The sequence below is a fragment of the Artemia sp. Qi Xiang Cuo genome, chromosome 8 (assembly GCF_049724085.1).
Source record: "Artemia sp. Qi Xiang Cuo chromosome 8, ASM4972408v1, whole genome shotgun sequence".
Lineage (NCBI taxonomy): Eukaryota > Metazoa > Arthropoda > Branchiopoda > Anostraca > Artemiidae > Artemia > Artemia sp. Qi Xiang Cuo.
In genome coordinates, this window is record NC_142801.1 from 64,022,993 (window position 1) to 64,040,893 (window position 17,901).

The following is a 17,901-nucleotide window of genomic DNA, read 5'->3' on the forward strand; positions in this document are numbered from 1 at the left end:
CAATCCTTAAATCGTAGTAGGTTTAAGAATGTAAGCTTGCGTAGTAATTATGAATGTAATGTTACGGTAAGTATGGTAAGTAAGAATGTAAACTTACACTGTGTTGTAAGTACGGGTGTCCGTTAGACAAAAAAAATTTAACAACCATCTTTGGATTTTGGATCATCCCAGTCAAGAGGCTACCCTGTCAAGTGACATGGCAAACGAATTGACTTAGCAAAGAAAAAAAAAAAGAAAAAATTAGTCTTGTTGGTAAAAAATAAAAATAAAAAATTAATGGTGGATATAAGGAATTGGAAACAGAGAGTAGCAATGTCATTCGTTATTCAACATTTGATAGTAGGCCTATAATAATCTCTGCTATAAGTTATAGGCCTACACATGTTTACGGATCTCTATATTTTCATATTGCGTATTCTTAATTGGAGCGGAGCATAAAACCCCTTTTTGAAGAAAAAAGGGATTTATTGCCAAAAAGGCAAAATTTGCCAAAAACAAATTGTCTTAGGCTCGTAACGTTTGGTGGGTAACCTTAAAGTTGATGCCTTAAACGTATTCTGAATAATCCTAAAAGCACGATTTTGATACATATATTGCTATAAAAAACGCTTCGATTAGAATTTCAGTTATATTTAGTATGAGCATTACTTTCAGTTTGTTATCACAAGATGTTGGATAGGCTTTAACTTGCAAATTAATCCGTGACTTTGATTTGCATTTTATATAAGAAAGCCATTATCTATATTTGAAAAATATTTGAAAGATAGAAAATTTAAAATATCGATAATTGTAAAATTGACCAAAAAAAATATTTTTTTTAGCAACAGAAAATATGTAAGAAAGGAAGGAACTGCTTCCTTCATTGATATCAACCGATGGATTAACAAATTTATTAACAGATTTTAACATTTAATTTAATCCAAGACTGTCCTGTATAATTTATATTAGAAAATAATTTTCAAGATTTGAAAAATACTGAAAGAGGGGAAATATAAAAGAAAAAACATATAAGTAAAACAGACCAAAGTCAAAGCAGAATCCAAAAAGGGAAATAACTGCTTTCTTTAATGACATCACTGACTTAGTCTATCGATTAATAGATTTTAATCAGTTATTTAGCCCAAAACTGTCACGTTTAATTTATATTAGAGAGCAGTTACCAATATTTGAAAAGTATAGAGGGAAGCCAAGCAGAAGAAAGAAGGAAATTTAGTAGTAAAACAGACCAACAAAGTCTACTCAGTGAAAGAGAAAAAAGTGACAGAACAAGAAATTTCTTGTTCTTTTATAGAAATTTCTTTCCTTTTATATGAAATATTATAAACACTGATGACTATGTGAAGTTTGAGCGTCAGAAAAAAGTCAATCTCCCATAAATCAATAGCATATGCTTCTTTAAGAAGATTTATAGTGTGCTCAGGCTTCAGTTGGGGCTGTGGCATCAACTTGTCATGGCATCACTCGCAGTGATTCCTTTCGCCCGGAAACTTTTTAGGTAGGAATAAAGTATAATAGTATATACTTATAAAACAAAATAATAATAATAAAAAAAGTAATAATAGCATAAAAAAAGCTCCCCGACTTGGCTGAGAGACAACAAATAGAATTGCCTCCAACTTCTAGTAAAGTTAATTCTGGAGGGTGATTGCTAGATTTTTCTTAAGCGTTTTACATAGAAATAAATAATCCAAAATATGGATATATTATCAAATAACTTATGAGCCCACAACTTTTTATCTCGAGCTTTTTCTCTGGATTGTTTATTTCTCTTTCTGTTTTTAATTAAGCTTGTTAATTTGGGCTGTAGAGTCTCTCTTTGAAGACTGGTATAGGAGTAATAAGAATTGGTATAATCATATTCATAAGATAAAACAATAATGAAAAATAAAAGTCTAAACAAATATAAAAGCTTACTGTTTTGAAGTAAATTGTTCGTATAGCAAGGCCGTACCCAGGATTTTTTTTCGGAGGGTGTTTTACTCAATTTTTTTTTTCTGGGGGTGGGGAATACGTAAAAAAAGCTCATAAAACGCATTCAAAATTTGTTTATGTCCATTTTGTTACGTTTTTATTAGTTAGACAAACATTTTGACGAGGTTAAAACCCCCTAAGCCCCCCCCCTGGATATGGCCTTGTCGTGTAGCCAATAAAGTGATTTCAGACAGATTTAACTATCTATTAAATAAAATAATATGTAGATAATATTTACTTTTAGTAATTACTTGCTCAATTTAATTTCTAGCCTTCGAAGCATGCGTACAGGATGTAGATTGCTCAGTTAATACAGTGAAGGCATATATGACCAGATTCAAGCAGGTACAAGATTTTTCTTTTGTACAATATCTTTCGTTTTTGCTTGATATGTTGTTTAATCGAATCTGTTTTATATTATTTCAGATTAAACTAACAAATTAACAAAGAAGATTTTGGGTTCCATTATCCCCAAAAATGAGTACCTCTTCTTGTAAAAGCACTTTCTAAAGACACTACTCTGCTGCACTCCTCTCGAAGCTTAAGCTTTTTCTAATCTACTGAAAGCAGAAAGAACACCAGATATGACGGCTTTTAATATCCATTCCGCATGGCATTATCAAGACATTTAAGTAGAGGACTTAAGACATTTTTTGCCAGGTGTGGTTGGATCGACCCAGTGGTCCTAGAATATCGTGAGTGGTCTCATTTGAACGGAAATTAAAAGTTCTAGTGCCCTTTTAAAATGACCAAAATAATTGGAGAGCAACCAGGCCCACTCCCACGATCTTTTTTCCCCAAAGTCACCCGATCAAAATTTTGAGATAGCCATTTTGTTCAGTATAGTCGAAAAATCTAATAACTATGTCTTTAGTTTTAAAATGACCCCCCCCCCCACAGTCCCCGGGAGATTGACTGCAAGTTGTGAACTTTGCCCATTGTTTATATTTGTTATTGGGAAGTATACAAACATTTTTTGTAGTGGGGATGTGCTTGAGGTGGATTTCTACGGCGAGAATCTTACTTGGGGAGGGAAATTTCTGTAAAATTTCTCTCACATCCCCTGGAAATGAATATTCTAGGGGAAATGTTACGCTGGGGGGTTTCGACAGAATTACTATATGAAATTCTTTTTAATTGCCTTAAATTCTCGTTGACAAATTTTTTATGTGGAGATGTTCCGGGGGAATTATCCAGGAACTTTTTACCACGTGTTTTGCTTTCTGGGAAATAATTTCCACGGAAGGTTGTATTACTGGAGTGATCGAGAAACCGATTGGAGATTAAAGTCTTATTCAAATGAAAAAGTGCCAAAGAGAATTTTTCACGGTAAATCGTCCACATGGAATTTTACAGGGAGGGGTGATTCTCACCGAGGATGGAACTATCATGAGGAAATTTGACGGGGGGGGGGTGTTCTTTATGTTGGATGAAACTTCCACGGATGAGTTTTCTGTGAGGGGGAGGGGCATGTTTCATAAAGGATGAGCCAGATTTACCGTCATTATTTGAAAAACAAACAAAAATTACGCCATATATGAAGGGTTGCCCCCTCCTCAATGACTGGCTCTTTACGCTAAAGTTTAACTGTTTACTAAAACTGAAAAACGGGGGCCGTTTAAATAGAATAGGAAGATTTTTAAAAGTACTAACAGCTTTAGCGTAAAGAGCAAGGTATTGAGGAGAGGACAAACCTTCATATCCGGAATAAATCGGCAAAAATTAATATGCAAATTTTGTCTTAATTTGTAACGTACGCTGAGCCAAATTTGAACCTGCACTAGTTGATAAACGTTCAGAAATTAAATATAAAAAAAAACAATTTTTTTTAAACTGAAAGTAAGGAGCGACATTAAAACTTAAAACGAACAGAAATCATTCCGTATAAGAAAGGGGCTGTCCCCTCCTCAACGCCTCGCTCTTTACGCTAAAGTTTTTATTTTTTTAATAAGTAGAGTTGTGACAAAGAGTCAAACATTAGCTTAAAGAGTAAAAAGTTGAAAAGGGAGCAGCCCCTTTCATATAAGGAATAATTTCTGTTCGTTTTAAATTTTAATGTCGCTCCTTACTTTCAGTTAAAAAACTTGTTTTTTATTTAATTAAAACAAAGAGTTAATCTCTACAGACAGTTCTCTTATAACAATTCTCTGATGGTCTTTAGGAGAAGGGCACGATTATGCACGGATAAATCTTTCTTTTTTACATAAACCTCATAATAGTACAAAGGTGATCACCAGAATACCCTAAAGAAGATTATAGGCCCCTTATTGGCCCCGTCTTAAATATGTAGCCTATTTGATATCGCTTTTGAGCGATAATCTTTATACATAGGGTTGAAGACATGTTAAGGTAGTTTTTAAAGTTTTGGCCCCAAGGTTTAATACCCATTCCGCGTGACATAATCAAAGCATTTAATTAAGGGATCTGGGATGAACAACATATATAAAAAGCTTGTCATTAAAGTAAAGAGTTAACTTACAGTAATTACAGACAGTTCTCCTATAGTAATTCTCTGATGGCCTTTAGGAGGGCAAGAATATGCAATACTCTCTGATTCTCTCTTTTTTTACAAATACCTCTTAATGCTACAAATGTGATCATCAGAATATCCTAAAGAAGACCGTAGGCTCCCTTATGGGCTGCAACTTGAACATTTATTTGGTTTTACTTTTGAGCCAGAACCCTTATAGAAGGATCTGAGGACATGGTAAGGTAGATTAGCCCAATGTATGTCTCCCTAATTAGAGGGTGTTGTGGTTCAACCTTTTGGCTGCATTGTCATCAAATCCTATAAGAAAAACCTATTTATGTGGACAAATTAGGCTACTAAGTGAAAAAAATCAATGGCACCATTCTAAGGCTGGGGCCCTAAGAAAGGAGCATGAGTTTATTTTTGGAAAAGCTGAAATTAGATGCAGCTGGTGATAGAAGAAAAGATTCCTCTATAAGATTAGTAAGAGTAGGGAGTTGAAGCTTCTTCTAAAAAGTAAACCACGTTCGCTCTCATTTTTTACTTTTATTGCTTTTTCCCATTATTAATATATCTTTTCGTTTCTCAATTCACTTTTGTTAGTCAAATGTTAGCAAAATAAAAATTTTTATGTCTGCCTCTGAATACCCGTTTCAAAATCATTAAGTTAAGCTAACCGAGTTCTATGTATTTTTTATTTATTGAGATTCTCTTGTTGGGAAATCTATGTCTTGTCAGAAGTGCTTCATCTATTCCAAGAATTTTTTTGTTTCCAGTATTGTTACAACAACATCAACGAAGATAAAGATTAAACAGGCGTTTCCAATTCTTTTCGTTGTCTTAAATGGGCTTATATGACTTTGTTATGACTCGAGAAATGTTGATCATGAGTTTCAATTTTAACTGACTCAGATATACTTCGTACCAGGTATGCATATAAAGGGACTTTAAGCCCTATCCCCCCGAAATTTCAAGATTTGCCATGTAAGTTGCCCCTTTTTGTGACTTCTTTAAAGGTCAAGCCCCTCTATGGAAGCCCCTTGATCAACACATTATTCTGTGTTTCTGCTTGTATAATGCATGCCAAATCATCTTTGCTGTGCAATAAAATAAAATCTAGCTGATCATCGGCAATTTTAGAGATAAAACAAAAGACAAGCACGACTAACGCCTTCTGGCTACACACCTATGCGACACGGCTCTAAAGCTTCTGCTCTAGCAATTGCAAACTTAAGGTTACTACGCGCCCAGAATATAAACTGCATTTCTCTCACCGTATCATTCATCGTATAAATAACCGAATGAAAATATCAGCGTATATTCACTAAAATAAACTCTCTCCACATTTCACAACTATGTCTTGTATTATTATTTTCCTGCTATGTTACTAAACGATGCTTCAAGAAGAGGGTGCATGGCGAAGCAGCGGAATTCTCGAGTTGATTCTAAACCACCAGTGACTGCAGACTAAATGCTCTGTTACACTTTGAGCCGAGCTAAATTGATGTGGCTTCCTCCGTTGTTTTCCTCATTGCTCTGATCAGAGGTTAAAGAAAGCTTGAAGATATCGAAAAAACTGCCCAAGAACTACAAATTTAGCTCTTTGATGAGCCGGAGACATTATTTTTGCTAAAAAAAAAATCTTTTTTCCACAGAAACGCTGTTCTTCTCATATAAAAGCCCTTTAATACGTAAACTTCACAATCCTACTTTTACTGGCGACTCATCGTACCACCGAGCAATCCAAGACATACAAAGCAATGTTCGCTCTTTCTCTCCTTTCAAAGCTACTTAGACCATTACTCTTTACCCCCTCCTCATAAAAATTCTTCGCCCTTTAAAAACTATTTTAAACCTTTAAAATGTGATATACTAATGCCATAGGCAATTATGCTATTGCAAAAAGAAAGACAGATTTTTTGTACCGGGAATGAAAAATACTGTCTTAAATAGTTTCGTAATTGTTAGAAATCGTGTATTACATAATCTACGGTTAGCAGTCTGTCAAAAAACTTTATCCTCTACGGCTAGGGGGTGGTGTTGCCCAGGGAAAAGTTAATTACGGTTCCCTCCTCCTGACTCAAACATAAATAAGAAATCCCCACATCCACAGCCCCCCAAGCCATGGTGCCCGAGACAGCTTGTCCTTGTCCTCTCCCCCTGGGCAGTATCCATTTCACTAGAAATTGTTTTTCCCATGTTTTTTAACGATCCTAACCAAGAGGAAATACCCAATTACCCAATCACGATAAATCTAAAATTGACAAGAATTCATTGATTCATCACCAAGATTTCCCAACCAGATATTAGCAAGTTTTTAAAAATAATTGAAAGTATCAACAATTAACAAAGTCAATTTGAATGTTCTTTGCTATAATTGCCAGTGCAATTGCTCTAATGCATAATATTGTTTTCGTAGAGCTAATTTAACCAAAAAAAGCTTTTGTGCCGCCAACACCATCCTGTGAGAATAACTTTAAACTTAGTCTAATTTGCCGTCTGTTTTGTTCTTGTCCTTTGTTTAAGTGGTTAATCTGCAACTATTGTTCTGTTTGGCAGTAAGACCTTGAGGATGGGGTTTATGGCCATAGAGAAGATAGAATCTCTAAATACACTTTTCTGAAGCTTAAAACCCTTGGGAATGATATACAGAGTTGGACTTAAACCCGTAAAACAAACACTGGGAGCCTGATACTCTACCATCTCTATTTTGCAATACGGGCCACAGAATTTTATCTGTGGCCCGTACCCTACTTGCTGCAAGGCCGGGTGACAAGTTTACCACTTGAACCTATATAAAAAGAACCAAACATTGAAAACATGTTCAACGAGCTGTGGAGCATAATCATCATTTATCTTTCCTTTTAGATTCCGATGTGACCCCTTTCTATGAATCTAACGGTGCATAATGGTGATTTATTTTCATGCGGTGTAATAAGACACACTCCTTACTATTTCCACACAAAATCGAAACCACACAAAATCAGAAAAAATGTTAAATCTTTCTTTATTAGCTACGCAATTGAACTAAAAATGAAGATATCTATAGTCAGTTTCAATTAGCTATGGCTAAGTTTCTTAAAGACGAGCTATTTTCTTGCGAAACCACACAAAATCTGAAAAAATATATTCTTGTGCATACCTATACTCCTAATGATGAGGACTGATGGTTCTAATTCATTATTTTTTTCATAAAAAACAAGCTTTTTTTTAAACTTCGAAATTATTCAACTTTTTTTTACGTATCTTAAAATGACGTGTAATATGCTTATGGCTGTATCAATTGTACTCTATGCTTGCTCAGAGACACGATAAAAGATATAAACACATAAGTCATATCTTTAAAAAAGTGAAGATGGAGCATTTTAATAAAGTGTGTTCACATGACAATGTTATTGTAGCATTGAATGCCGACAAGGAGAAGTATTTGAACTATGAGACAAGTACAAGTGGTAGCACTATTGGAAATCTATGCATGCATTTTCATGACAGTAAGGAATTAAATTTCTTTGGAATACCGAAAAAATTCAACTCTTATGTTGGTGGATATGCGAGATTGAGATCTCCAGAGATGATTGCACTCAAAAAGAATGCCAACATAAAAATAATCGTGGATGATAGAGGACAAATCCTTGATACTGTTACAGGTAACAAATTACTTACTGATACATCCTATCGTCAGCTTTCGTGTTTTAGCATTCAACGGAAGATAAAAAAAAAGAGTCCTACTCATCTACTAATATCATAAACCATATCTTGTCTAAAAAATAATGTGATAATAGATAGTGAAATTGCCAGAAAAATCAAAAGGCCAATGGCAGAAAATATCACTTTGGAATATAAAGATGAATCGATGAAAAACAAAGTACCAGCAAACGTTACTGCCATTGATCAAACAGTCAATGAACCAAATAATACCAAAGACGAAAAGCATATTGAGCCTGTCGATGACACGCCAGTAAAAGTTGTATATGACTCAAAATGGAATAATGATTATTCTACTGATTATGAACTAAGAGAAGACAATAGCTACAATATCAAGAGAGAACATGGTGAACCTTTTTATGGAATAGATTCAAAATGTCCAAAGTTGATCATTGATATTAATAATGTATCATAATATATTTTTGTATTAATATTCTACATAGCATTATTTCATTAAAAATATATTATGCATTACATTGTTATGTGTTCATTATTTTTAGAGTATGCTAGCATATCAAACGTTTAGAACGTCTATTAAAACATCGGAGATGTAAGAAAAGGAATTTGCATACATCTATTGTCAGACACATGGGATAACATTGACAAAATCTAGGTATCAGAATGAATAAATTCTTTATCAACATCCATTGTTGGACATGTCATTATGAACAAATTGTAAGTAAGTAAGCAAGTAAGTAACAAACTCTTTCTTGAATTCACCTCTTGGATACACAATAAAGAAATTTAATTCAGGAAATTATGAAAAAAAAATTGAACAAATTCCTTATTAACATTCATTATCGATTGAAATCGCTTCCTCGACAGACAATACAACAATTTCACAAAATCTAAGCATAAGAGTGATTAAATTCTATATCAACATCCATTTTTCGTATACATAGGAAAAAGTTGACAAAACCTAAGTGTTAGAGTGAATAAATTTTTTTTATCAACATCTTTTGTCAGATACATCGGATAAAATTGGCAGAATCTAAGTGTCAGAGTCTATAAATTTTTTTATCAACATCCTTTGTCAGATATATCAAATAAAATTGAAAAAATTTAAATTTCAGAATGAATAAATTCTTTAACAACATCCTATATCGGATATGTTGGATAAAATTGACAAAATCCAAGTATCAGAGTGACTAAATTCTATATCAACATCCTTTTCTCGGATACATAGAATAAAATTGACAAATTCTAAGTGTTAGAGTGAATAAATTTTTTTTATCAACATCCTTTGCCAGATACATCGGATAAAATTGAAAGAATCTAAGTATCAGAGTGAATAAATTCATTATCAACATTCTTTGTCGGATATGTAGGATAAAATTGAAAAAATCTAAGTATCAGAGTGAATAATTTTTTTATCAACATCCTTTGCCAGATACATCGAATAAAATTGATAAAATATAAGTGTTAGAGTGAATAAATTTTCGTTTATCAACATCCTTTGTTAGATACATCAAATAAAATTGACAAAATCTAAATTTCAGAATGAATGAATGCTTTAACAACATCCTTTATCGGATATGTCGGATAAAATTGACAAAATCTAAGTATCAGATTGACTAATTTCTATATCAACATCCTTTTCTCGGATACATAGGATAAAATTGACATAATCTAAGTGTCAGAGTGAATAAATTTTTTTTATCAACATCCGTTGTCAGATACATCAAATAAAATTGACAAAATCTAAATTTCAGAATGAATTAATTCATTATCAACATCCTTTGTCGGATATGTCGGATAAAATTGACAAAATCTAAGTATCAGAGTGAATAACATTTTTATAAACATCCTTTGCCAGATACATCGAATAAAATTGATAAAATATAAGTATCAGAGTGAATAATTTTTTTTTATCAACATCCCTTGTCAGATACATCAAATAAAATTAAAAAAATCTAAATTTCAGAATGAATAAATACTTTAACAACATCCTTTATCGGATATGTCGGATAAAATTGACAAAATCTAAGTATCAGAGTGACTAAATTCTATATCAACATCCATTTCTCGGATACATAGGATAAAATTGACATATTCTAAGTGTTAGAGTGAATAATTTTTTTTATCAACATCCTTTGCCAGATATATCGGATAAAATTGACAAAATCTAAGTGTCAGAATGGATAAATTCATTATCAACATCCTTTGTCGGATATGTCAGATATATCAGATAAAATTGATAAAATCTAAGTATCAGTGTAATTAGATTCCATATCAACATCATTTTTTCTGATACATGGGATAAAATTGACAAAATCTAAGTATCAGAGTGAATAATTTATTCTTTATCAACATCTTTTATCAGTTACAACAACTATAATTAACAAAATCTAAATATCAGAGTGAATAAATGCTTTTTCAGCTTCCTTTGTCGGATATGTTGAATAAAATTGACAAAATGTAAATATCGGAATGAATAAATGCTTTAACAACATCCTTTGTCGGATATGTTGGATAAAATTGACAGAATCTAAGTATCAGAGTTATTAAATTCTATATCAACATCCCTTTCTCTGATAGATGGGATAAACTTGACAAAATCTAAGAATCAGAGTAAATAAATTCATTATCAACATCCTTTGTAGGATATGTCGGATAAAATTGAAAGAATCTAAGTATCAGAGTATTTAAATTCCATATCAACATCCCTTTCTCGGATGCATGGGATAAAATTGATAAAATTTAAGTATCAGAGTGAATAAATGCTTTATCAACATCGTTGAAATGCATTATTAACATCATTTGTGGGCTATATCAGATAAAATTGAAAAAATGAAAGTATCAGATTGATTAAATTCTATATCAACATCCCTCTCTCGATACATGGGATAAAATTGACAAAATCTAAGCATCAGAGTTATTAAATTATATATCAACATCTCTTTCTCAGATACATTGGATAAAATTGACAAAATCTAAGTATCAGAGTGAATAAATGCTTTATCAACACCCCTTAAATGCATTATCAACATCACATGACAGATACATTGGATAAAATTGACAAAATCTAAGTACCAGATAGAATAAATGTGTTTTCAAAGTTTTTATTAGATACATCAGATAATAGTCATAAAATCCAAGTTCTATTCATTTTGACTTCATGCGTTATTACGTTGAATTTAGATTAGACCGGTTATAGATGGCAGCACACCCGCTCAGACACACAGTCATAGTGAGAGAGATATTCAAAAAGTTGAGTTAAGTTAGGTTCACTTAGAGTGGCCAGAAATGCATTGGAATAAGTAAATACCCGCCCAGACACACACGCAAAAAGAGTGAGAGAGATAAAAACACATACAAATAAGTAGATTTAGACACAAAAACCGTGCGCGAACGTAACCTAGTCTAAGTTAACCTTAAAAAATGAAATAAAGTTATGTCGACTTTGCATGTCTCTCTCACTATGTATGCACAGTCGCGGTGTACACTCCATGTCTTTCTCGGTTTTTGTGTTTAAATCTCCGTATTTGTATGTGTTTTTATCTCTCTCACTCTTTTTGCCTGTGTGTCTGGGCGGGTGTTTGCTTATTCCAATGCATTTCTGGCCACAGGATTATCAGTAGGTGAAGTGTTACCTCAACAATAGCAAGGAGTTGTCGTCTATCATCAACGATTATTTTTATACTGGCATTCTCATTGAGCGCAATCATTTCTGGATATCTCAATCTCGCATATCCACCAACATAAGAGTTTAATTTTTTCGGTACTCCAAAGAAATTTATTTTCTTACTGTCATGAAAATGCATGCATACATTTCCAATAGTGCTACCACTTGTACTTGTTTCACAGTTTAAATACTTCTCTTTGTTGGCATTCAATGCTACAATAACATTGCAATGTGAACACACTTTATTAAAATGCTCCATCTTCCCTTTTTTAAAGATATGACTTATGTGTTTATCGTTCCACTGCGTAAAAATACTGATTTAGTAGAAAGCCACATCGTGTCTCTGAGCAAGAATAGAGTACAATTGTTATAGCCATAAGCATATTTCACGTCATTTTAAGATACGTAAAAAAAAGTTGAATAATTTCGAAGTTTAAAAAAAAAATAGTTTGTTTTTTATAAAAAAAATATTGAATTAGAACCATCAGTCCTCATCATTAGGAGTATGGGTATGCACAAGAATATATTTTTTCAGATTTTGTGTGGTTTCGCAAGAAAATAGCTCGTCTTTAACAAATTTAGCCATAGCTAATTGAAACTGTCTGTAAATATCTTCATTTTTAGTTCAATTGCATAGCTAATAAAGAAACATTTGACATTCATGTCTGATTTTGTGTGGTTTCGCAAGAAAATATCTAGTTTTTAGCCAATTTAGCCGTGGTTAATTGGAAACGTCAATAAATATCGTCATTTTTAGTTCAATTCATAATATAATAAATGAATCTTGAACATTTTTTTTTTGAGTGTGTGCGGTTTCACCTCATATAAGATCATCTTTAAAAAATTTTAGCCGTAGCTAATTGAAACTGTATATAAATATATTAATTTTTAGTTAAATTGTGTATCTAATAAGTAAATATTTAACATTTTTCAGTTATTTTGTTGATTTGAAATAAAAAAGATAGTCTTTAGGAAATTTATAAGTAGATAATTGAAACTTTATTTAAATGTCCAAATTTTTTGTTAAATATATTATATAATAAATAAAAATTTAAAAATTTTTCAGATTTTGTGTTGTTTCTAAAGAAATTATCTATTCTTTAAAGCAAAGTGCCGTATAAAAAATGAAATGTCTATAAAGAAATAATTTTTTAGTTTTAGTGTGTTTATTAATAATTAAAATAGAACATTTTTTCTGAGATTTTGGTGTTTCGAAGGTAAAAAGATCAATTAAAACAATTTTTGAAGGATCTATTAGAATGTTACTTTAGATGTCCAAATTTATTGTTAAATTCCTAAGAAATAAAGTTCACATAGATCATTTTTCAGAGTGTTGGTGAGTTCGAACGTACTAGTAAATGAGTTAGACAATTATTAAGTATATAAATTACAATTTCTTTAATTGTACTAATTTTTTGTTCAATTTAGTAGCTAATAAAGAAACATTTAACATTTGTTCATAGTGTGTTGGTTTTCTAAGGATATGATATATACTTTAAACATCTTAGAAGTATATAATATGATATGTCAGTATATAACTACATTTTTTATTCAAGCACTAAAATAAACATAGTTCATTTTTTCTGTGAATTGTTTGGTTCGATATTGAAAAGAGCTAAATTTAAGTATTTCCAAATATATAGTATTCACTTTCAATAAAGGTCTAAAATAGCTGTTCAAGTGTGATGCGTTAACATGAATATTTACCATTTTTCTGATTTTGTGTGGTTTTGATATATTAATGATATCAGTCTACGATTAAAGAAATAGAAAGTTGTCGCTTTTATTATAAGTACTAATTGTTTTTTAAAATGAGTAGCTATTAAAGAAACATTAACATTTTTTCATATAGTTTTTTTTTTCGAAATAAAAATGATCAATAATAACCATTTGCTAAGGCTCAATAAGAATGTTAATTTTAAGGTCCAATTTTTTTGTTAAATTGCTAAGAAATAAAGTACTCATTGAACATTTTTCAAATTGTTGGGTATGTCGAACGTCCTATTATATTATGTAGAAAATAAAGAAGAATATCCTTTTCAAATTATTTAATAGTACTAATTTTTAGTTCAAATGAGTTTCTATTGATTAAATATTTAAAATTTTTTTAGATTTTGTGTGGTTTCGATAGAAAATAGCTCGTCTTTAGCAAACATAGACATATCTAAATGATACTTTTTATAAATACCATCATCTTTTATTCGATTGCGTTTATATTCAGTAAATATTGAACATTTTATCAGATTTCCTGTTATTTCTTTAGAAAATAGCTCGTCTTTAGAAAAATTATACATAGATAATTGAAACTGTCTTTTGATATCTTCATTTTTTTTTCAATTACGTAGCTAATAAAGAAACATTTAACATTTTTCAGATTTTTTGTTGTTTCGAAATAACAAAGATCTTCTTTAGGAAACAGAGAAATAGATAATTCAAAGTTTCTATTAATGAACAATATTTTTGTTAACGAGTGTAGATATTTAATAAATATTTAACATTTTTTCTATTATGTTGATATTGCGAAATAAAAATGATCTTCTTTAGCAAACTTATCCATATCTGATTGAACGTGTCTTTAAATATTCTCATTTTTAGTTCAATTGCGTACCTAATAAAGAAACATTTAAGATTTTTTCTAATTTTAAGTGGTTTTGCAAGAAAATAGCTCGTCTTTAACAAACTTAGCCATAGCTAATTGAACCTGTCAATAAATATCTTCGTTTTTAGTTCAATTGCTTATTTAATAAAGAAACATTTAACATTTTTTCAGATTTTATGTGATTTTGCAAGAAAATAGCTCGTCTTTAGCAACTTAGCCATAGCTAATTGAAACTGTCTATAAATATCTTCTTTTTTAGTTCAATTGCGTAGCTAATTAAGAAACATTTAAGATTTTTTCAGATTTTTTGTTGTTTCGCAAGAAATTATCTATTCTTTAGAGAAACTAGACGTATCTTATTGGAACTGTCTTTAAATATCCTCTTTTTTAGTTCAATAGTGTATCTCCTAAATAAAAAGATAACATTTTTTCATATAGTGTGTTGTTTCGAAAGAAAAATGAGCGTTTTTAGCAAACTTAGCCAAAGCTAATTGAAACTGTCTATAAATATCTTCATTTTTAGTTCAATTGCGTACCTAATAAAGAAACATTTAAGATTTTTTCTAATTTTAAGTGGTTTTGCAAGAAAATAGCTCGTCTTTAACAAACTTAGCCATAGCTAATTGAACCTGTCAATAAATATCTTCTTTTTTAGTTCAATTGCTTAGCTAATAAAGAAACATTTAACATTTTTTCAGATTTTTTGTGATTTTGCAAGAAAATAGCTCGTCTTTAGCAACTTAGCCAAAGCTAATTGAAATTGTCTATAAATATCTTCATTTTTTGTTCATTTGCATATGTAATAAGATAACTTTTGACATTTTTTCAGAGTTTGTGTGGTGTCTCTATGGTCTTGCATGAAATCAGAAAACATAGAAGTATCTTGCTTTAACTTTCATTACTTATCTACATTGCCAGTTCAAGCGAAGATCTAATACGGTCATCTTTACCATTTTTCCAGAGGTTGTGTGATTTCTCAAGAAAATGGATCGTCGTTAGAAAACTGAGACACAGATAGCTGTATCTTTCTATAAATATCCTCATTTTTTGTTCAATTGATTAGCTAATAAAGAAACATTTAAGATTTTTCCAGATTTTGTGTGGTTTTTCTCGAAAATATATCGACTTTAGCAAATTTGGCCATAGCTAATTGAAACTGTCTATAAATATCCTCATTTTTTGTTCAATTGAGTAGCTAATACTGAAACATTTAACATTTTTTCAGATTTTTTGTGGTTTTTAAGTAAAATAGCTAGTCTTTAGCAAACTTACCCATAGCTAATTGGACCTGTCAAGACAGATAAACATTTTTAGTTCAATTGCTTATATTATACATTAACATTAACATTTTTTTCATATTTTGTGGTTTTTCGACTGACAAATGATCTTATTTAGCAAATTTTGCAAAAGATAATTCAAACCTCTAATAGATGTCCAATTTTTTTGTAAAATTGAGTAGCTCTTAAGTGAGTATTTAACATTTGTTTAGGTTTTGTGTTTTTTCGCAAGAAAATAGATCGTCTTTAGCAAACAGAGCCAAATCTAGTTTACACCGTCTTTAAAAATCCTCATTTTTATTTCAATTGAGTATATATTAAAGAAACATTTAACATTTTTCTGATTTCGTGTGGTTTAGAAAGAAAATAGATCTTCTTTAACAAACTTAGACATAGCTAATTGGAACTGTCTATAAATATCTTAATTTTTTCAATGGAGTAGCTAATAAAGAAAAATTTAACATTTTTTTCAGATTTTGTGTGGTTTTGCAAGAAAATAGCTCGTCTTTAGCAAACTTAGCCAAAGATAATTGAAACTGTCTATAAATATCTTCATTTTTAGTTCAATTGCGTAGCTAATAAGGAACATTTGACATTTTTTTCTGATTCTGTGTGGTTTTGCAAGAAAATAGCTCGTCTTTAACAAACTTAGCCATAGCTAATTGAAAATGTCTATAAATATCTTCATTTTAGTTCAATTGAATAGCTATTAAAGAAACATTTATCATTTTTTTCAAATTTGTTGTTTTTTCGCAATAAAATATCTTTTCTTTAGCGAACCTACACGTAGATAATCTAAACTGTCTATAAATGTCCTAATATTTAGTTAATAAGCGGTTATCATGAATAAAAATATAACATTTTTTCAGATTTTGTGGGGTTTTGCAAGAAAATATCTCGTCTTTAGCAAACTTAGCCATAGCTAATTGAAACTGTCTTTAAATATCCTCATTTTTAGTTAAATTTCGTATATATTAAAGAAATATTTAACATTTTTCAATTTTTGCGTAGTTTCGCAAGAAAACAGATTGTCTTTAAAAAAATTACACATATCTTATTGAAACTGTTAATAAATATCTTTATTTTAAGTTCAATTGCGTAGCTAATAAAGAAACATTTAACATTTTTTCAGATTCTGTGTGGTTTTGCAAGAAAATAGCTCGTCTTTAACAAACTTAGCCATAACTAACTGAAACTTTCTAACTGAAACTTTCATTTAACATTTTTTTCGGATTTTGTGTGGTTTCGCAAGAAAATAGCTCGTCTTTAACAAACTTAGCCATAGCTAATTGAAACTGTTTATAAATATCCTCATTTTCAGTTCAATTAAGTAGCTAATAAAGAAACATTTAACATTTTTTCAGATTTTGTGTGTTTTCTCTAGAAAAGAGATCGTCTTCAAAACAAATATAAGTATAATAAATACAATTTCTATAACTATATTATTTTTTTCAAGCGCTTATATAATAACTAAAAGATTAACATTTTTCAGAGTGTTTTGGGCTTCGATTGAAAAAAGATGGAATTCAAAAAATTTTTCAATAGATAGTTTTAAACTTTAATAGATACCTTCTTTTTTTGTTAAATTCCGTTAATATTAAAGAAAAATTTAAAATTTTTTCAGATTTTGTCTGGTTTTGCAAGAAAATAGCTTATCTTTAACAAACTTAGCCATAGCTAATTGAAACTGTCTATAAATATCTTCATTTTCAGTTCAATCGCGTAGCTAATAAAGAAACATTTAACATTTTTTTCAGATTTTGTGTGGTTTTGCAAGAAAATAGCTCGTCTTTAACAAACTTAGCCATAGCTAATTGAAACTGTCTATAAATATCATCATTTTCAGTTCAATTGCGTAGCTAATAAATAAACATTTAACATTTTTTAAGATTGTGTGTGGTTTTGCAAGATAATAGCTCGTATTTAACAAACTTAGCCATAGCTAATTGAAACTGTAAATAAATATCTACATTTTTAGTTCAATTGCGTAGCTAATAAAGAAGTGTTTAACATTTTTTCAGATTTTGTGTGGTTTCGCAAGAAAATAGCTCTTCTTTTAAACAAACTTACACATATCTAATTGAAAATGTTTATAAATGTACACATATTTAGTTAAATTTCGTAGATATTAAAGAAACCTTTAAAATTTTTACAAGTTTTGTGTATTTTACCATGAAAATATCTCTTATTTTAAAAAAAACTTAGCCACAGCTAATTGAAACTGTCTATAAATATCATCATTTTCAGTTCAATT

At 30.5% G+C, this 17,901-nt stretch overlaps 1 protein-coding gene across 1 annotated transcript in view; it reads left to right on the forward strand.

Moving 5' to 3' along the window:
* LOC148949689 (uncharacterized) overlaps positions 1-17,901 on the forward strand; it is a 174,252-nt gene that overhangs the window by 153,193 nt on the left and 3,158 nt on the right. Inside the window, exon 5 of the mRNA XM_089092756.1 lies at positions 2,243-2,316. Within this exon, the coding sequence (XP_088948882.1) occupies positions 2,243-2,316 (74 nt within the window). The remainder of the gene's footprint in view (positions 1-2,242; positions 2,317-17,901) is intronic.